Genomic DNA, 19,384 nt, shown 5'->3' on the forward strand with positions numbered 1-19,384 from the left:
GATGACGTCAACCTTGTAACACCTCAGGCACCGCGGGTTAATGTTCATTTACTCATACTTGAAATTTCAAGTTCATGTGTTGTATCATAAGTTTGGGGAAAAAATGGCCTGGGGAAGTATAATCCGGAAGAAAACAAGTGTAGAAGGCTTTAATCGTATGATTTCATAGTTTCATAACGGTGACTGGGCATATCATTGCTAGAACAATGAAAAGTTTACCTTGCCTGGCAGGAGCAGGGCAATAGATGGCGCACTTGAAAACATCTTGAACATTGCGTGGCTAACCCGCCTCTGATCACTGCATTTCAGACAGCTAGCTGGGCGGAAAGACATATTGCTCAAAAATGGTAATTCTCTAATAGATTTGATCTTTTCCTCAATTAATCATGATGTGATCAAAATTACAAACTTGTTGAATACGCACATAGTTTCTCATGCTCTTAGGAAGTTTCTCTATCCGTAGCAATATGTATGTTCAGATGTTGGGCGCGATCGGAAGGCCGTAACTCAAGTTAGGCCTATAGTTCTTACCCCCGCAGTTATTGTGGGGGTTCGACCGTCTGGTTGTGGGGCGGATGGTCGAACCCCACGAATCTGCGGGTACCCATCTCTTTGACTGATCAGCATTGTTCAGTGCAGAAGAATATATTGTGCTCCCTCCTGAGTTGATTATCCTACGAAGACAAGAGTCAAGATTGCCCTGACATTGAACGGCATGATTATGACGATAGCACAACAGCGTTGTGCTATCGGCAGATCAATTTTATTTGAAATCACCAACTTAACATCCATTTTTAGAAACCATTTTCCACAACCTTGGAAGTTGTTTTCAAGATGTATTTTTTTTGCGTTGGGGAGATGTTAATTATATATAACAGGTTTTGCCCTTACCCAACGTATATTAATAAGCACTGTATGCTCAGTGCTTGTCCGAGAGCTTGCGAAAAAAACCTCACAAGCTTACTCGGGTGGGACTCAAACCCACGACCTCCTGTCTACTAGTGCAGATGTCTTAACCACTCGACCACCGAGCTTGCCGGGGTCGGCTGGTCGGTCCGAGTCAAATGAAGCAGCGGGTACCGCGAACTATTTTCAAGATGTATTTTTTGCGTTGGGGAGATGTTAATTATATATACAGTGCTTATTAATATACGTTGGGTAAGGGGCAAAACCTGATATATATAATTAACATCTCCCCAACGCAAAAAAAAAAATGAAAAAATGTATTTTTGCGTTGGGAAGATGTTAATTATATATAACAGGTTTTGCCCTTGTAAGTTGTATCGACACAAAGATTGACGATTGCATCCAACATGTTCAGCATCCATTAATAATGTCCTGGCTTATGTCATGATTAGGCCATGTTAGAGTTGATGATATAGCCTGCTTAGTCTGAGTAGGCCTTACTAATACTAGGACCCTACAAATTGCCTTTCTTAAACATTTGGACGTAGTCGGGCTCAACCTAACTTCTGCTTATAATACTTTTGGAGGAATAAGAACACGAGATGTAGCTGAGTCCCCTAACATTGGTATGTTATTGGCATGTTAAATAACGAAAATCACCTTTTCCTCTTAAACATTTGCATTGGTGAATTTTTGGGGGGGGTCCTGTAGGCTGACAGGAAGGCTACCAACCGCTACTACCCGCCGGATTTCGATCCCACCAAGCATGGCTCCATCAACAAGTACCGCAACTCCCATCCCCTACGGGAGCGGGCCAAACGACTCAGCGAAGGCATCCTGGTCATCCGGTTTGAGATGCCGTACAACATCTGGTGTGGGGGCTGCGGCAATCACATAGGCATGGGTGAGTGACCGGAGTTTTGCCACTGGTGTGTTGCAGAGTTTCCTCCCGCTCCTGCCAAACAATATGAATAAAATCATAAAGTGGTCTCAATCTTGAACAAGTTGTGGAAAGCTCAAGGACTGGCAAAATCAGGGTAACAGTAGGGTCACGATGGTGACCTACTGGCCCCCTTTACTGTATTTTTTGCCGTATACTTTTCCACCCACACAAAGCTCTGTATTGCACGTATAACAATAGGCCGTTCCAATACACCCCGCCCACTGCACACGTGGGCACTTAACACGTCCTCTTTGCCGACTCATGTTCCAGCCGCGCGCTTTATCGTGCGGTCGTGCACACGCGTCAGACATAAATCACGGCTGTGATTGGTCAGGACACAGTCGGGCGGAGCTTAGCGGATGGGTTCTATTTATTCAATCCTGCCCCTCCATCAGGCGTCCGCTACAATGCCGAGAAGACCAAAGTGGGCAACTACTACACCACGCCCATCTACCGCTTCCGGATGAAATGCCACCTGTGCGACAATTACATCGAGATGGAGACGAACCCCATGGAGTGCGACTACACCGTCGTGACAGGCGCCTACCGCAAGAACCAGAAGTGGGACATGGCTGAAAATGAACAGGTTCTGACAGAAGGTAGGCACTCTAAGTCCTCCGAACATCCACTGTATTCCTCTTTTATCATTATTACTCGATTATTGTGAATGTTCAGCCTCTCAGATCTTTTAAAATCCCAAAGGGGATTTTGGAATATTTTGTTCCATTCGCAGGAGAGTAGAGTCCATAGGTTTCCTGCAAAGTGAAGGATTTGGAAAGATCCCTTACGGAATGCTTAGAAAGACTGGCTATTTGCAAATGTTGATGGAGTTGGCATTAGGAAGATGCAACGCTGGTGATGCCCTCGTCCAAGTTAATTTAACCGATGCCAATATAAAGGATATAGTTATTAGGATACAACTCCAGATAGACTGGTTCCGTAAAGATTACATGACACACACTATATTTACGCGGTGGGTTCCAGAGGGATTTTTTGATGCTACCAGAAAAAACTACCGCACGGCAACGAGGTGGATACTCACCGCTTTGACGTCACCTGGTCACATATCATTTCTACTTCCCAGATTTGAGGTGGAATCGGCCAATGATGCGCTCCGATTTGTTCATGAATATTTATGAGGTGTAGTAAACACGTATTTTGTTCTTAGATCGGCAAACGGTTAAGAAGTTGGCCACGGATCCCATGTTCAAGTTGGAGCACGGCGCGGATGACACCAAGAAACTTGAAGCCGTCGCCCCAACGCTGCACGAGCTGGAGCAGACGCAGACGACTTGGAAAGATGACTTTGAGCTGAACAGGATGCTGAGGCAGAAATTCAGGGTAGGAGATCAGTAACTTTTCATGGTTGCAGTCGGGAAACCTAAAAGTGTACTATCTTCTTGTGACGAGAGAGTCACATCTGAAGAGAATAATAAACTGGTATACCTACGCTGATTTTACTCCTAACCTGCTAAACTCAAGAGGTCTTGGGAACAAAGACCACTCATTCATTATGTTAACAGTCGGCAGCAACTACATAAGGCCTCTTTTGTCCACTGCTTGGTTTATAGTTAGCGCGGTCCTGCTAAACATCAGCATTCCAGAGTTTGGAAGGGACGTGACAGATTTTCGAAAAATGTTTATTCTCAGAAAGAGAAGACTGAGTTGAAGACGGCCGTTGCCAGAGACGAAGCCCTGCTGTCCAAATCTTCTCTTGACATTGCGCTGGTCCCTGAACATGACGAGGACAAGAAGCTGGCATCGCTGATGAAGTACAACACCGTGGAGAGTGAGTACACAAACCTGGATGTGAGATAATTCCCCCCCCCAAGCTGACCTTATCCGGGAAGAAAGTATGATTAGGATAAATAACCATAATATGAAACCATACCCTCGAAAGTTACCATTTTACTACCGACTGCCTACTGTCCAAGAGGAAATTATCTCACGGACGGACACAGGCTTACAAAAATCATGGCATTAATGTCAAAAGTGCAAGCTGCATTTCACAGAACTGAAAAGTGAATTTACTGAATTCCGAAGTTTTTTACATTGCCAAAAAAGATGTAGCCAAGTGTAACAGCGTTTATTGCTTCTCGCTGATTGGCTAATGAATTTGTAATTTGTGGTTCGGGAAACTGTACCAACATTTGACGATTGGACAGCAAATTTAAGTCTTGTAACTTTTAATTTTTGCATTCAAAGATCTTTTACACTTTCTGTTCTTAAATTTCACTTGTGTTTTTTTTTCTTTATAGCCTATGATGAGAAGCAAAAGAAAAAGAGGCAGGAGATATCAAACAGGAGTATCTTCTCCAAATCCTTGTCTTCGTCCTCTTCATCTACTCCGGCATCGGCGATGGCAACCACTCCCCCATCACAGGAGACATCAAAGCAGCACCGAAACTCGGGAGCCCAGAAGCAATTTGATCTGATCCACAGACTGAAAGCCGCAAAGAGAACGAGTGCCGGCTTTGATGACTTTGGCTCCTGTCTGGACAGAAAGACTGCGCGGCAGAGCGGGGGAATGGGGATCGTCCTGTCAAAGAGGCAGAAGGATACCCGAAACAGTGAAGAGAAATCGCCAGACCCCCAGGAAGACAGGACTAGATCGGATCAAGAGGCCAGCAAAGTGGTCTCACCTAAACTTGAAGCCGGGTCAGTTCCAGAATCTGAGGTCACTAGAGATCGGGTGTGCACTGATCAGGAACTGAAAACTTGCAGGACAAAATGTGAATGCATTTGTGCTTCAGCCAAGCAACTCGGCCGCAGCTCTGAAGACGGAAATGGAGAAAGAACGACCACTGAACATGTGGCGACTGACTGTCTCAAAGATATCAATCTTGAGTTTTCAAACCGCCTACAAGCCACAGAAAGGCCTCACCGGCAACCAAACGGTTTTGAGAGTGGGCATCAGCCCAGAGGAGATTCAAAAAGAACCGTGGGTGACCGCACTGCACAAACTGAAGTTAGCCCGGGAAAGCCGACTGTTGGCAAAGGTAATGCAACCCTTGTGAAGTCGCTCGTGTCCTGTGACTACAGCAGCGGCGACAGCGATGGATCGGCGGATTAAATGCCAGAAACTTATACATTCTCTGTCTTCGTTATCAAAGTGGAGCACCACTTTAAAATTCTTCAGCACCGACTCGAACTGTCCAGAATCATGCACACTTTCTTTATTGGCCATTGAAATACTGTGTTGATTCTTGAATACGAGTGCTTACAACACTCCCAATGCTTATCCCCCAAAATATCTCGATGTATTTCCTGCTTGTGAGTCAACATCAGAAATTTTGCGCATTGAGACCTGGTTCTGTGATGGTGGACGCGCAGTTCCTGGATCGGTAGTGAAAGCATGGATTAGCTGCAGTGATTTAGAGCTGTGTACAACGTAAAGTGATCGAGGTGTTGGATGTCAACCTTTCAAACTGATAAACACTGGGCAAAGCCCCGAGGCTGCTCGGTATTTCCTTTTTTCCCCTGAACTTCAGTTGCATGCCTGCTCACGAATTCCGAAGTGCTGATTTTGGAAATGGCTCAAATATTCTTTCCATGAGAAAAAAAATATGAAAGATGGGCTCCGAAAGTATATCCTTTGGTTTTTCTATTTGTCTCACATAGACGAGTTCTCTGGGCAAGTTCTTGGCATCGCCTCTTGTAAAATTCGACGCACTTTTAATTCATCCTGCAAACACAATGATGTATGGAAAATGCATTTTCGAAATGATTTTAGTTAGGATTTAGAAGAAAGACTGAGCACATATAACCCCATCATAACAGCCCCCCAAACCCACATCTTTGCATTAACATTGCTGGCACATGTCTTGGCATAACAGTTGATCACGATCTACAAGAAGTGGTGTAGTTTCAAGCCGACGAACTTTAAAATGGTAAAATCTCGGATGACACAAAGTGTTTTTGTCAATTTTATTCATTACGTTTGAAAATGTATGTACACCCATATAAATACAGGTCTGGTAAATTAAACCATTTAAACTACAGAAGTCTGTGTAATGTAAACTGAGGAAAGTCTCCAGGTTTCCGATCATTTCCAAATCATTTCTGGTCTATGTGTCCCTCTCTATTACACTCAAAAGAAAAAACAAAAGCTGGATTCAAATTAGTTCTGGAAGCTGCTATTAACTTTTGCCAGTTCTATATGTTATGTGGGATGGAATATCTCCAAAGTGTTGCCATTTTTAAATAGTTACATGTGCAGTAGCAAGTTACTTTCTTTTTTGGGGGGGGGCATTAAGACCTTTGGTCCTTGGGAACTTTTTTGTAGTTCTTGGGCATCTCTTGTATCTAAACAGTCGAGTGCACAATAAAATGTGCCATACAACAAGTCTTGGTGAGGGGAAAAAATTGTCCCCAAATACAGAATTAGAGGCTTATTTATAATATTACATGTAGTTATTTTGACCTTTTTTCGTGTAAGTTCACAACAGACCATTGTATATTTTTTTCACAACCTGATGGCACACTGTCAAATGAAAACATCCCATCAACAATAAAAATGTGTAGAGTGTGTACACAAGAATTTTGGAACTTTAAAACTACTCATTTGGCGAGAGGCAGTTTTTCCATGTCGTGAACAGCACACACTCAAATTCCACTCAAATTCAACTCCTGAGCACTTATTCACCAAAATGCAAATTCAACCGACAAAATTTAAAAAAAAGAAGAAATTTCAAAAAGCTTCTGTTGACTATTACTTTTATGTTAAGTACAGCATCATCTAGATATGTCATTTGAAGTGGGAAATGTTTCCCTGGAAATGCATAGCGTCCTTGGTTTGTGTGCCCAAACAACCTGACATGAGTGACCTCTGGTATTTTTTTGCCCAACTCACACCGAAGTCTGTAAACTGGTTTGAAAATGGGTGAAAAACAATGTGAATGCTCCTTTTTCACAGGCATTTGGCGACAATATCAAGGTTTTCTCCCCACTGTTCACTATGGCACACTTTGTGGTCAGACTGTGACCCCCGGTCAAGGGCATGAGATATGGACTTCATCTCAACTGAACCTTGAATTAAAATTTAACCTTCACTCAACACACGCCCATTGGACTGGGTCTGGGCGTTGCTAGAAAACAAGGGGGCCTCATGAAGAAATCGAAGGACCTTAAGGACCTTCATTTATAAGCTGCACTGAGGACTTCATAACCTCACGTGCATGCCAAGTATTTAACAGAACCTTAAGTGCTGATGCACTTCACTGCACTGACCTTACATACCCAGTGTGGACACACGATGCAGGAAAGGAAGATGTTCTGTGGACTAACACAAGTCCACAGGGCATTTCTCCTTCTCTGAAAAAGAACTTTAGAAGCATTTTGGGGTAGGGGTCATCTGTCGTAAAAGGAAGAGGAATAGCCAAGGAAACCTTGTACAAAAAGCCAGCTGAAAATCGTGTTCCCAGTTCAAGAAAAACAAGTACTGACTATTTTCACCGAGTTTTCTCAACTGCACGAAGAGAAAGGAATGTCCACACTAGGTATGTAAGGTAAGTATGTGTGTTTGTGAGAGTTACAACAGAACCTCATGAATGTTAAGGCCTGCAAATAAGATGCACAACTCCCTAAATTCAATACAAAACAGCTCTTCAAAATTTAATGAGGGCACTCCACTTAACGAGGTTCTGTAAGTTACAGCCTACATGGGTCATCAGAACGTGCCTCAAATAACGCCGTGATAATTATAGCTCCTCGTAACATCATAATTGAATGAAAAAAAATAAAATGGAGATGACTGGATGCAGGGATGAATGGCTCTACAGCACTGAAACCCCTCCAAGCAAAACGAGGCACTTAATATTACAAGGAATGAGGCTGTCTGGCACTAATTCTAGTGCGAGTATTGATAACAACTTCCCTGTGTCATTTGCACATGTAAACTTCATGACAGAATGTATCACAGCCTCGCTTAACAGCACATGGGCAACTGGGCTTTCGCTGCAGTTTGTAAGTCAGCCTTAATCCCATGTCAGGACGTTCTATCCTGGGGTCAATTTCATAGAGCTGCTTAAGCACAAAATTTTCTTAAGCGCAAAAAAAGCCTTGCTTAAAAAACAAAGGTTACCAGCTCCAACTCTGATCGTCATGCTAACCAAAACACAGCTAAATATGATCCAAACACAATGTACATGTACATCACATGGAATTTTGCCTGGTTACCTAATTTATTAAGCAAGGTTTTCTCGTGCTAAGCAAATTTTGTGCTTAAGCAGCTCTATGAAATTGGCCCCAGTTTAATATCACAGGCTTCTGACGTTCTGTTGACTTTCCAATTGTTAACACTCCGGGCACGGTGTTCGGAAGTGCGTCAACATTTTAAATCTTCTTCCAATCAATCTAAAAGTTTAGCAAGAGTTAACCCTACAAGCAGATCGTAACGAGTAAAAAACCAAGCAGTTGGAAAACGGTTTGAACAATTACGACAAAACATGTACCTGTACATTTTAATGCCACATTTCAAATACGTTTTGATACATCAGTTCCAATTGTACAGCCGTAAAACCCCCATATTTTTAATAACCTTTGGCCGAGTGGACGCAACGCTATCAAATTATTCTTGTCCGATCCACTATGTGCATTCTCGGAAGTCCAAACACTGACATTTCTCATCCAATACGGGCAAACTAGCTACATACTGTACAGAGAAATTGACTGGAGCAGGATTTGAACCTGGGACCTCAGCGACAGATTTCCAGGGTTCTTACCACTTAGTTCGTCAATATCTTTGGTATGTGGGTGCTAGCCACAAGCCAATTTACTCAACATGATGGGAAGTTTCTTTCAGTTTCTGTTCCCTCATAGGACCAGCGATAGAGAGTGCACTAAGTACATTAATGTTTTTCAACGCAAAGAGATTCAGGCTTGGCACTTGGCATGCAGATGTAGACACTCGCTAGAGGTACGTCTGTGCAGTGTCAATTCAAACTCACACATGGTTTGTTGTTACAGTCATCTGACGTTCATGGCCTCATGCGCGTCAGCCGGGGGGGAATTGATCATGTCAATGGAAAGAGTACACATGCTCGGCTGACCTGTTTTCAGCAAAATGAGCATTTCGTGAGAACGCATGCCCCACTTTCACAGAACTGATGTCAAAAAATGACCGCGCGACATTAATTAAACAACCCTGAAGGTTCAAGCAGGGTAAAAAAAATTCGCTGTAACAATGTCGGAGAAAGTGTGTGTGGGGGGGGGAGATTCTAACACCCCCCTGCTCTTTTAGGACAAAGCCCATGTGAAAGAGGGCCCACTGTATCCCTTTGAATGTGAAAGACGCCAGTCCATTGCCAAACCAAATGGCAATTTTATGCACAGAGCAGATGAACCACTTCTGTCGCGAGTTTTCCAGACCTTGCGTTATTTGGAAAAACCCTTTCCCCTGAACGATTCGACTGCAAAATACGCAGCGGGTCAATTTTGCAGGCATTTTTTGGCTATGAACTGATTTCCAATACCTCTGGGATGCTCACTTTTAATCATTGATATCTAAATTACATATTCATTAGTTGTTACAATTTATTCATTACATCACTTCAATCATCCAATCTGCACATGGAAGCATGTCAACAATGCTTGAATGTTGTTCAATATTTTAACTTCTTCTTTTACATATTCATGTTACTCGTGGGTTATTCATCAGTGGTCTCCTTGTCCCGTTTCGATTAGAAAGTCGCTGAATGCTTTCTGGATTTCAGCATCAAGCTCATCAAGGTCGTCGGCGTAGCTGCAAGGAATGATGAAAAGAATGGTTTAGATCCACTGCCCCCACCCGATATGCCACTGCTTTTCATCTGATCAAAGCCGAAAATACTGACAACTTGTCCTTCTCGATTTTGCAGATCTTCGAGAATAAAGATATGAATATTCCACAATCGATCAAAATACCCAAATATGCGACTCATCGGCAGAGCAGTAGTTCAGGCGCAGATGTACATGTACGAAGTGTGGGGGTACAGTAATCCCAATCATTAAAGTTTTGTATCTACAGTGATGATGATGTCGCTCAGTGCTGTGTCTTGTCTTCCTGACCCGGACTTACTCGAGTTCTGCAGCAGGCTCCTGCTGGTAGTGACTAGGATCCCAGTCGTACTCGGCGTATGGGTCGGCCGTTGATGACGGCGCGTAGTCGGTGTAGGGGTCAGCCGAGCCGTCGTCTTCCGTAGTCTGGTAATACGCCCAGTTCTCCAAATCACCATCATACTCATCTCCGAAGCCTTCAAGAAAATGCAGAAGAGAAACAAATTTAATGTAAAAATTCATCAAAGGCTTCAAGAAAAATGAAAAAAAAAAATCATGTATCTCTCTACTTTTCAGTACTGACCTCATAAAGAGGGCAACGCCAACATTTCAACCCTAACTGTCAATCCCCCAAACAAGTGATGGACCAAGGACTGTTTGGTTTAAGTAGTGCTGGGCTCATCTAGACCTAAGGTCATGAGGAGAATCTTGTGGTGAATAAGACTCATTTTACTCCTTCAAGTGACCACTGCCTCTGCTACAAGACGGATTACACTGTGACATTTCATCGGTTGAAAACTGTTTCAGTGATGTATTTCCGACGTTTATGACCGATGAACTCGGTAGAAGACATCCCCAATACATCCCTTCTTGTTGCCCGAGGTACCACTTGACCCCCCAAGCGTGCCGAACCTCCCCAGACCACACCAAAGCAGGTGGCCAGTGTGTAATGGGACGTACCTGCCTCGGCCGCTGAGATGACTTTACCCTGTGAATCATAGAATACTGGCTGGTTCTGTTGAAGAGAATATAAATGTAGGATGATAGAGAATTGCCAATCTCTCAATAGAGTGCCGAAGTGGATATGTCCCGTGCACAATTAGTGTGTGAAAGGCATTAGTGCGAGAACCAGCACGTGAACCAGCACGCGCGCGTACTCTATTCATTTGCACAGCACTTTGTGGTTCACAGTGACGTCACACTTCGGTACTCTATGGCCGTACATCTGATGTAACAACTGTGTGCTGTCTGCACATGGTGAAATAAAAATTTTGCTTCCATTTACACAGCACCTGAAATAGGTGTAGGTAGGGTGGGTTGGGTGTGTGGGTGGTTCGATGGGTTGGAGGGTGAAGTTGTGGGTGGTTGAGTGGGTGGTGGGTTCATGCATGCATGGGTGGATGGGTGCATAGGTAGGTTAAGATTTGTTTGGCACTCTTTTGTTGACACTGATTCAGTGCGTAGCTATCTATGACTGGTTAAAAAATGCAAGAGAGGTCAAATGCCTGAGTAAGTCCGTCAAGTCTTCTGGGACCACATTCCCACCACAGCAGACAATAGTAGAGATAAGCAACATCGCTAGCATATTGACTTACGCTGAACATGGCAGGTGCGGTGTCTCCACCGCCCGACATGTAACCGCTGCTGCCAGCAGGTGGCGGGGCCGTGGTGCTACCGCTGTACGATGCCCCGCTGCCTTGCCCCCACCGCTTCGCCCGCAGCTCAATCAGCTGCAGCCACAGCTCCCGCACGTTCCTGGAGGGGGAAACGATGAACCACATCAACGAATGCCTCTGGCAAAAACATGCAAACTGTTCTACGAAAACAAACGTCTGACGGCGCCGGATCTTTTCCGCGAGAAAGTCTTGCTCTTCTTCAAGTGGGAACTTTCCGTTACAGGAAACAAGAAATAGGCTTCTATTTCCCGACAGACTTTGAAATAATAAATTAACAGCTGGAATTTTGATAACCCTTCACACAGACCAACCGTGAAGATAGTCTGTTCCATGAAACTAAACACTGGCAACTGACACGGCATTCTATTCTGTCGTTGAAATGGAACAGGGCAAAATGCATACATCTGATTTCTGAGTGAATGTAAGCACCATCTAAAGAGCAGCCACGACATACAAGCTTGAATGCTTGCTTTTTCTTTTTTTTTCAATGCACATAAAGTCACTTACTTGTCGACGGCCTGATTCGTGACGTACTGTCTGGCTTTCAGGAATATTTTGCTCAGCTGTTCAGAACTCGTCTTGTTGTTCTGCTCCCTGTCGTAATCTTCAATTTCTTTCCCTGAGAGCTGAGAGAATTTTTCAGAGACACATTATCCTACCTGAACTCATTTGGAAACTCAAGAATGCACGCTCAAAATTTAACTACAAATGTTCTGACCAGTGGAGCACAGAGTACCTACGTGAATACGTCACGTGCAAAAATTACGTGTGTAAAAGGCATTAGGGTGAGAACCAGCGCATCCCACCGTGCTCGCGTATTCCATTCGGTTGCACAATGACATCATATGCTGCTGCTCAACATAACCTTTACTTTGATAATATTTTGAGTTTGACTACAAAACCTGGGCTAAGGTGCAGGCATTGCACTGTTTGATGATCACTCTCTCCATAATACTTGGGAAATGCCTAGTTTCTTTCTCTCAACCAACTTCACAATCGTTGCAGAATCTTGGTCAGTTGGTCGAGGCCTTTGTCAGGCGGGTTGGTTTACCAGCCTCCCCCATAAAAAATCTCAAACATGCCCACTCCCCCCCCCCCTCGTGAAAATTTTAGGATCCCCTGAAGCGTTTGACATCAATTAAGACAATCCTTTCCCTGGTCATACCTTTAGAAGTAGGCCGAGACATTTCAGGTTTTCGTCGCTGGCACTGTTAAGTAGAGTGTCCATGAGCTCACTCAGAGCTACACGGTATACATCTATCCTCTGGGGTCCCTTTGCTTCTGGCACATGAACCTGCAAAGCACAAGAAATGTCCCCTTTTAAACATGCCTGAAATGCCACTGCATAATACAGACACGTTGGTTAAGCTCAATGAAAACTTCAGTCTCATTGTATGCACCGTTGACTCGTCATGGGGACATTCACAGCGACGGAATATGACAGACGTGTGGCAATTACTGCACAAAGATAAGCCACTGGGATGCCTCTGCAGAGATGGAATTGACAGGGGGACAAGAGGGAGCCTGGTAGAGGCGCTGAAGGAGTTGGGAAGGGGGGGAGTACTGCACGCCGTGAAGGTCGTACCTCTGATATGAGAAACAACTCGGCGAGGAACATGGTGGCTCCGTGTAACCTTGTCAGCTTGTTGGGGTCCCTGGCCATGGCTTCTCTGCTTTCAACTGCCTCTTTGACTCTGTCGAAAAATGCAAAAAAAGATGCTGCCACACTGGAAATGAACAAGGCATGACTTGGTCCAGCCTGGCTATCCTTTGCAGCAGTGTTGCAGTCTGGACCGCGGCGCCAGCCGATACAAGACCAGACACTACACAAGTCACATGCGACAGGGTGAGCAATGGCAAAGGAATGACTTGGGTTCCAACAGAGGGTTTGCGTGGCTGTTATCCTGCAGACAGGTGCTTTTGTTCCACAGGGTATGCACAAAGGCAGTTTCCCTGTGGAACAAAACAACTGCCCTGCAAGATGGCTACCATGCAAAGCCTCTCTTCACTTGAATAGCTTGTGACTTGAATTCAGATAGAAGGTCTTGAGCTGGTCTTGTGAGGTTTTGCTAGGGTCCTCATTACAACAATGCTTAATGGCAATAAAAGTTGAGTCCTTGTCCAAGTCCGCATGCAAGTAGACTTCAGATACAAGGCAGTCTAGTATGAAGGAATCACGAATAAGTACCAAGGTTATTGCATATGGAGTATTTTCAACAATATGAGCATTTGAGTGCACAGATTGCTATAGCTGCAACGAACACTGAAGAATCAGATTTGAATCAAGTTTTTTTTCCCCCTCTTCACCAAGAGATGTACACGAGGATACTGGCGCGACTTGAGGAAAAGGTTGGACAAGGCTGGTACCCTGGCTTCATGTTCTGCCGAGGATGCGATGAAATGGATGTCGGGAGCATCGTCAGCACGCGTGAAATGTTGCGATTGGGAGCAATGGAAGGAACAACACGGACATGCTCCTAATGAGGAATGTGCGCCCATGTAATAATCTGGGATGTCATAGGCGTACCTTTGATTAATATGGCTACGGAATTTGGTAATGGCTGGTGGAAGTTCTAGGTGGGAGATGAGGTAGTCACAGGCCCTTGCACCGGTGTATCTGAAGTTGGGCTCCAGCACAGACTACAGACAAGCAAAACAGTTAAAAATCTTCACATTATATTTAACAATTCGGACCGATCTGTTTTCTGTTACTGTCTTGCAACTACCGAACAGCTTGGGACTTGGCAGTTCCAGCTTCTGGACTGGTTTAGAGTTATAAAATATGCAAAATGTAACTATCGAAATAAGGTCAACGCCTTACCGCTGTGTTCCTGAGCTCGGACATCGTCCCTCACATTTTTGTGCACATTTGGTCGAAAATTAATCGTGTACACATTCAGTTGAAAATTAAATTTGCTGTGTGCACTCCAAGTCCAAAACAACAGTGTCCACATCGAGTCACTTGGTCAACGCAAGAAACGTTACAACTGCAATATAAGTCTGCACTTGCGGAAGCCTGGTCAGGGGTGAGATTTGTCCGGAGTTTTGGCAAAAATGTATTCAGCACTTACAGATTTTTCTGTCTGGCACTAAACTGCCAGATCTGGAAGTAGTATTTTCCAAATTTTTCACAAAAGTAAATGCAGGACTCTTGTGTTTAATGTTACTCCCCCTGGAATGAAACAGAATTCTACTGAACAGTGGGGGTATAAGGTGTTGAACTGTAAGAACTCGGCATCACTTGCAAAAAACTGTACATGTACTATGCATTGCTACTGGCCGCATTTATGGAAAACTCGGGCACCATGAAATGTTTGCGACATGATCGATCGTGGTGGAGATCTTTGACTTGATAAAAGCTTGAAAAATCCATGGAAATTTTAGCGGCTCCAAAGTCAGGTGGAAAAAGAGGCAAGCAATGAGAAGACAAATATTAGGCCAAGGAAAAAAAGCGATGCTTCCGATTACATGCCTCTCAAAAATAGGGAACGTAGGTTGGAGATATTTTGGGGGGTACTTTTTTGTGCTGACTGAATGGGGATGAAAACCAGCAAAAACAAAAAGGCAAATTTTTCCAGGTTTGTTAATTTCCTCAAATCTTGCACCTGTTTTGCCACCGGCCAGTGCACCAGTGCACCTGTTTAGCCACAGCCCGAGTATTTGGGCACAGCCCTTTTTACCTGCTCAAAAATGATGTCGGCTATGAGGCCTAAATCTTTGTTGGACCTGACGGCTGCGTTGAGGTGCTCCACCATAGACTTCATGTAGTCTTCAAACAACCCCGGGCTAACACTGAGACTGAACAGTACGTCCTTCACCATGGTGACAAAATCCGGCTCTGTGCTGCTGTTAAAATATGGGGGCTAAAACCAGACCCCCAAAAAACACAAAACAAATGGAGCAAGTCTGAGTGACAGACTATCATTGAATACAGTTTGACCAACACCGCCGAAAAGGTGGATAGTTGGCCAATCTAGTCTACCGTTTGGATAGGGAAAGTGACACGACAATTTGTTCACGTTAACAGAGGGATATGTCTTGTGCGTCAAACAAAAAAAGTAATTAGCAGGAGAGCAACTCGAACCATGTAACAATAAATGAGACACTAGTCCCTAAGATGAAGGAGCTGACAGACTTGGGGGTCAAACAAACCAGTAACGCGAAGTCGGATAAGTTTCTCATCTTTGTTTTTTCAAGAAGATTGTGGGCAATTTTCTTTGAGGAGGGTGTGGAATTTTCAAAGATTGTGGATAGGCTTTCATGACTCTCTTTGAGAACTTTTTACCATATCCGACAAGTTTGCATTTTGAGTTAATTAGCATTTTGTTACAAATACCTAAAAAGTCAGAATACATTCCAAATGTACCCACACAAAGACTTTAAAAAAAGGCACTCGTGAAAAAGCAGGCAGGAACGAGAAAACGTGTTATCATTTTACCCAGCCTTTTCACTGACTGACCTGTTCGCTACCATTGGACCACTGCTGCGGCTGTGGTGCGGGGGCACCATTGACCCCTGGCCAAGGCTTGCCTGGCACAAACTCGGCAGGTCCAGAGTCAGACCACTGCTGCTGAGGCTGGGCAGGGTGACCCTCCCAGGCTGTCCCCGGCACAAAGGCTGGTGCGTCGGCAGATAAAGATTTCATTTTCGTAGTGATTTGATCATCATCAAAGTTATCCCTACATCTGCACGCAAAAAAAAAGAATCAATGAAAAAGTTTAACATTTGTTTAAAATCTTTCAGAGGTACTTAAGAAATGGAAAAAAAACCAAAAAGACGAAAACTTTCAATTATAAATGCCATAACTTTAGAGTCTAGTGAAAACACATTCAGAACTTTGCAACAACTTATTTAGATAAACTTTTAGAAGTGCCTGTGTGGTTTTTTGGTTGCATCCAAAACTAATGGCACAAACTTTGTAAACAACCAATAAAGTAGAGCTTAACCGGTTGACTCAACAAATTCTAGTAAACAGCAACATTTGTTCTGCTTTTAAATCATGATAAATTTCATCATCAGTGTGATCTAGGTTAAAATAACCAGCAATCCTTAATCTTTAGGACCCTTCTGTTGTATAGCATATGCATACATCCGTATTTGCCAGAATTGACAAAAACTTCCTATTTTTTAGCAACAGCGTCCATAAAAATGAATCCTTGTCAAGTCATTCGGGGAGTAAAGACTTTCATACACTGAAAACATAATTTTAGACTTGGTGATTCACATCTTATAACCTGATTTAAAAATGAGTTAAACAAAACATGGAGGGGTTCTTCAAGTCGGGATTAACCACTTCTGACGTATAAAACGTATGCTTTATATGCGAGGCCGGGGTCTACGAACTCGGACAAAGGAAACACGGCCTTGTAACCAAAGACCGTACTCAGAACAAAAGACCTGGCTGCTGGGAATTACTGACATTTTTTCACTCTCAATAGTGGAGACAATCCAGCCTTGTTTCGAAACAGTATACCACGTTTTGGGGCATTTAGAGCAAGCAGATTACCATGGAGGACAATGCACTCTACCACCACTACTACTACTACTGAAAAGAGGTCAGCAGCCCACTGCGCCAGGTTCGTGAATAAAAGAAAATTCTATAACACTGCACAATCTGGGCTCTTTTTACAAGGCTGCAGGCCTGGCTGAAATACTCAGGCGTCAATAGATGTTTTTCTGTCAAGTTAAAGTGGACACCAGACAGTCCTTCACGTGTTTGTAAGTGTCCAGTACATGAAGATAGGAATTTCAAACGAATTTTGAAAACAGAAAAAAATGATAAATATCCCACCCTAGCATCATCAACACTGAATAACTGCCCCAGCAGGAAGTGGTTAACAATCATCCAAAAATCCTGAGTCTGGGAACCTCAGTAAATGGTGGTGGCCACACAGCAGTCATGTAGGCTTGACTCAAGTTGGGATCTTCCATGATGTTGTCTGCATTTATGCTTTGGATGTTGAGGCCGCGCGCCGTTACTTGCTCCACGCCCTCTTGTTTTCACTTATTACATGTACTGTGAGTAGTCAGAAATCCCGACTTGAACAAATCTGCCAACTGTTTGTACACAGTGAATAAGCTCATCTACCAAAACAGGTAGCAGCCAATCAAATTGCCAGACTTGTTTTTACATCTTTCATACCTCTATAATAATGAACAAGTCTACAAGTCTGACAGCTTTGATTGGTGAAAATTCCGTATACATTATGCAATTATGAATAACCACATATCAACGACGGGACTTATGGTTGAATTATTCGGATATCGCAGAAAAGCTATCAAACGAGGGCGCCTTAAAGCAGTTATGTGAGCGGCTGAGTGTGATGACTGTGTACTGTGTATGTGATGAAGGGATGGCAGACTGGGGAAGAGCAACACAAGTCCGACTTGATTCAAGTTTACAGTTATTGCAAAACATGTAAATAATGACAGTCACTAGAATTTTCAATTTGGTGGACCAAGCCTAGGCTAGGGGCCTAGGGCCTACTTAGAAAAAGTTCAAAGAAGTTCTATAGAATGATATTAAGGTAAGAGTATCAAACTCCGCTTGGCACCCTGTTCAGAAACCCTATAACATTGTCTGAAAATTCAAAAAGTGTGTTCTATTTGAATACCTCAAATTTTCCTTGCTAACTTTTTGAGACATTTTATTGATTTCAGATGGCTAAACTAGTATTGGTCTTAGTCACTAGGCCTACAGAGAAACATTGGTGGCGTCTGTAGGGTTAATAATCATGATAATTGAATTCTTTCCCACACATGACACACTGACTTATGCCTACAATATCGAGTAACAGTGCCACCCTAGTGCAGAAATACATATGTGTCTCGGTCTTTCCTTAGACAACATGGGCCTGGGCCTAACACATGGTGAAGGCTAAATCTTGGGCCCAGATTTTTTCTGCTGAATTTCACTTTTTAGCATGGCACTGGCACGGAGGCCTGGGGCTTTTTGATGGCCGATAATACCACTGTAGACATGGCAGAGAAAATTCGTTTTTGTCCGTCTGTGGAACTATTTCTAAACTTCAATCTCTCTGAGAAAAAAATCTCGACTTCTCGGCGTAAGCACTGTCCCAATTTATCGACAGTCCTTTTGTATGGCAAGGTGCAAAAGGATGTAAACAAAAATGGCCACCATCTGACCACAGGCCTTCACAAATTTCGACACATAGACTTCGACAAAACTGCCGAAGATAACTCCATAACTACACTTCAATTAGGCCACCCATGTCTGAACAGTGTATTGTCTCTCCTCGTGTTCAATTTCAATCAGAAGAGACATGAGAAAACCCAAAGACTTTTCTTTATTTCTGAGAACAACAAAGACTCACCATTCACTGTCATTCGGCACATAAATCAACTCACGTCATTTACAATGACTGGCTCGTCCCCGGCCGTTTTCACTTTGTTCGCGATGATGTGAACAGTGTTAATATACTAGCATTCGAGGTTGAATTTACCATCGCTTTGCTAGTGCGTCCATCAAAGGCACACCAAGCAGCCTGGGCTATGCCTTTGGAGTATTTCATTAAAAAGTAAATAAATTCCATAACAATTCAACAGTAAACCAACTGAAATGGTTAATTTGATTGTGAGAACTTCTAACAGAGTCTCGGGTTGTCAGTTTTAGTTTACCCACTTTATAATAGGACCTACCCCAAAAGTTTACTTCACTGGGCGTCCAGTCGCCGACAAAGAAAAATTAATGATTACTATAGTGATAACGTTTGGCGCATGATCGTTTCGGATTTCCTTTTTGAAGTTTTCGTCACTTTTTTGTGCGGTATCCAGGCCGAGAACCTTCAAACAGAGTGCACCCACAGGACCAGCCCTTGTACAGTTTAATAGGGGCTGGGTTTTTGCCGGGCAAACTTTGTAGCGATGACTGAGGGTGGACGAGGCGAGGGTGGGGAACGGGCATTCATTGCTTTCCCCGTCATGCTCCACGCATTCTCTTTGATTTTGCCCTGTCTTATCATATTTTAACTAATTCTTTCACTATATATGGGTTTCTGTTTTGGGGATATACAATATAGTCATCATCAGCAGTGGCATAACTAGGGTCAAATGTCCGGGAGGGCACCAGGTCACCGTGACCGTC

General features: G+C 43.5%; 2 protein-coding genes across 2 annotated transcripts; one reads left to right on the top strand and one right to left on the bottom strand.

The window, feature by feature from the left end:
- Nucleotides 1-262: 262 nt before the first annotated feature.
- On the top strand, nucleotides 263-5,878 carry LOC110985216 (putative splicing factor YJU2B). The gene is made up of 6 exons (XM_022246071.2): nucleotides 263-347; nucleotides 1,618-1,810; nucleotides 2,245-2,448; nucleotides 3,018-3,190; nucleotides 3,500-3,638; nucleotides 4,108-5,878. The coding sequence occupies exons 1-6, from the start codon at nucleotides 345-347 to the stop codon at nucleotides 4,920-4,922; spliced, it is 1,527 nt and encodes a 508-aa protein (XP_022101763.2). The 5' UTR covers nucleotides 263-344; the 3' UTR covers nucleotides 4,923-5,878.
- On the bottom strand, nucleotides 5,763-18,687 carry LOC110985221 (polyadenylate-binding protein-interacting protein 1-like). The gene is made up of 11 exons (XM_022246081.2): nucleotides 18,615-18,687; nucleotides 15,740-15,965; nucleotides 14,961-15,143; nucleotides 13,808-13,920; nucleotides 12,866-12,974; nucleotides 12,446-12,574; nucleotides 11,788-11,906; nucleotides 11,200-11,359; nucleotides 10,565-10,619; nucleotides 9,906-10,080; nucleotides 5,763-9,590 (listed from the first exon to the last, which is right to left on the bottom strand). Exons 2-11 carry the CDS (start codon nucleotides 15,923-15,925, stop codon nucleotides 9,503-9,505), a joined length of 1,317 nt encoding a protein of 438 aa, XP_022101773.1. The 5' UTR covers nucleotides 15,926-15,965; nucleotides 18,615-18,687; the 3' UTR covers nucleotides 5,763-9,502.
- Between the last annotated feature and the right edge of the window lie 697 nt (nucleotides 18,688-19,384).

The sequence above is a fragment of the Acanthaster planci genome, linkage group LG12 (assembly GCF_054643075.1).
Source record: "Acanthaster planci isolate LZ-2023a linkage group LG12, COTS_SCS, whole genome shotgun sequence".
In the NCBI taxonomy this organism is placed as follows: domain Eukaryota; kingdom Metazoa; phylum Echinodermata; class Asteroidea; order Valvatida; family Acanthasteridae; genus Acanthaster; species Acanthaster planci.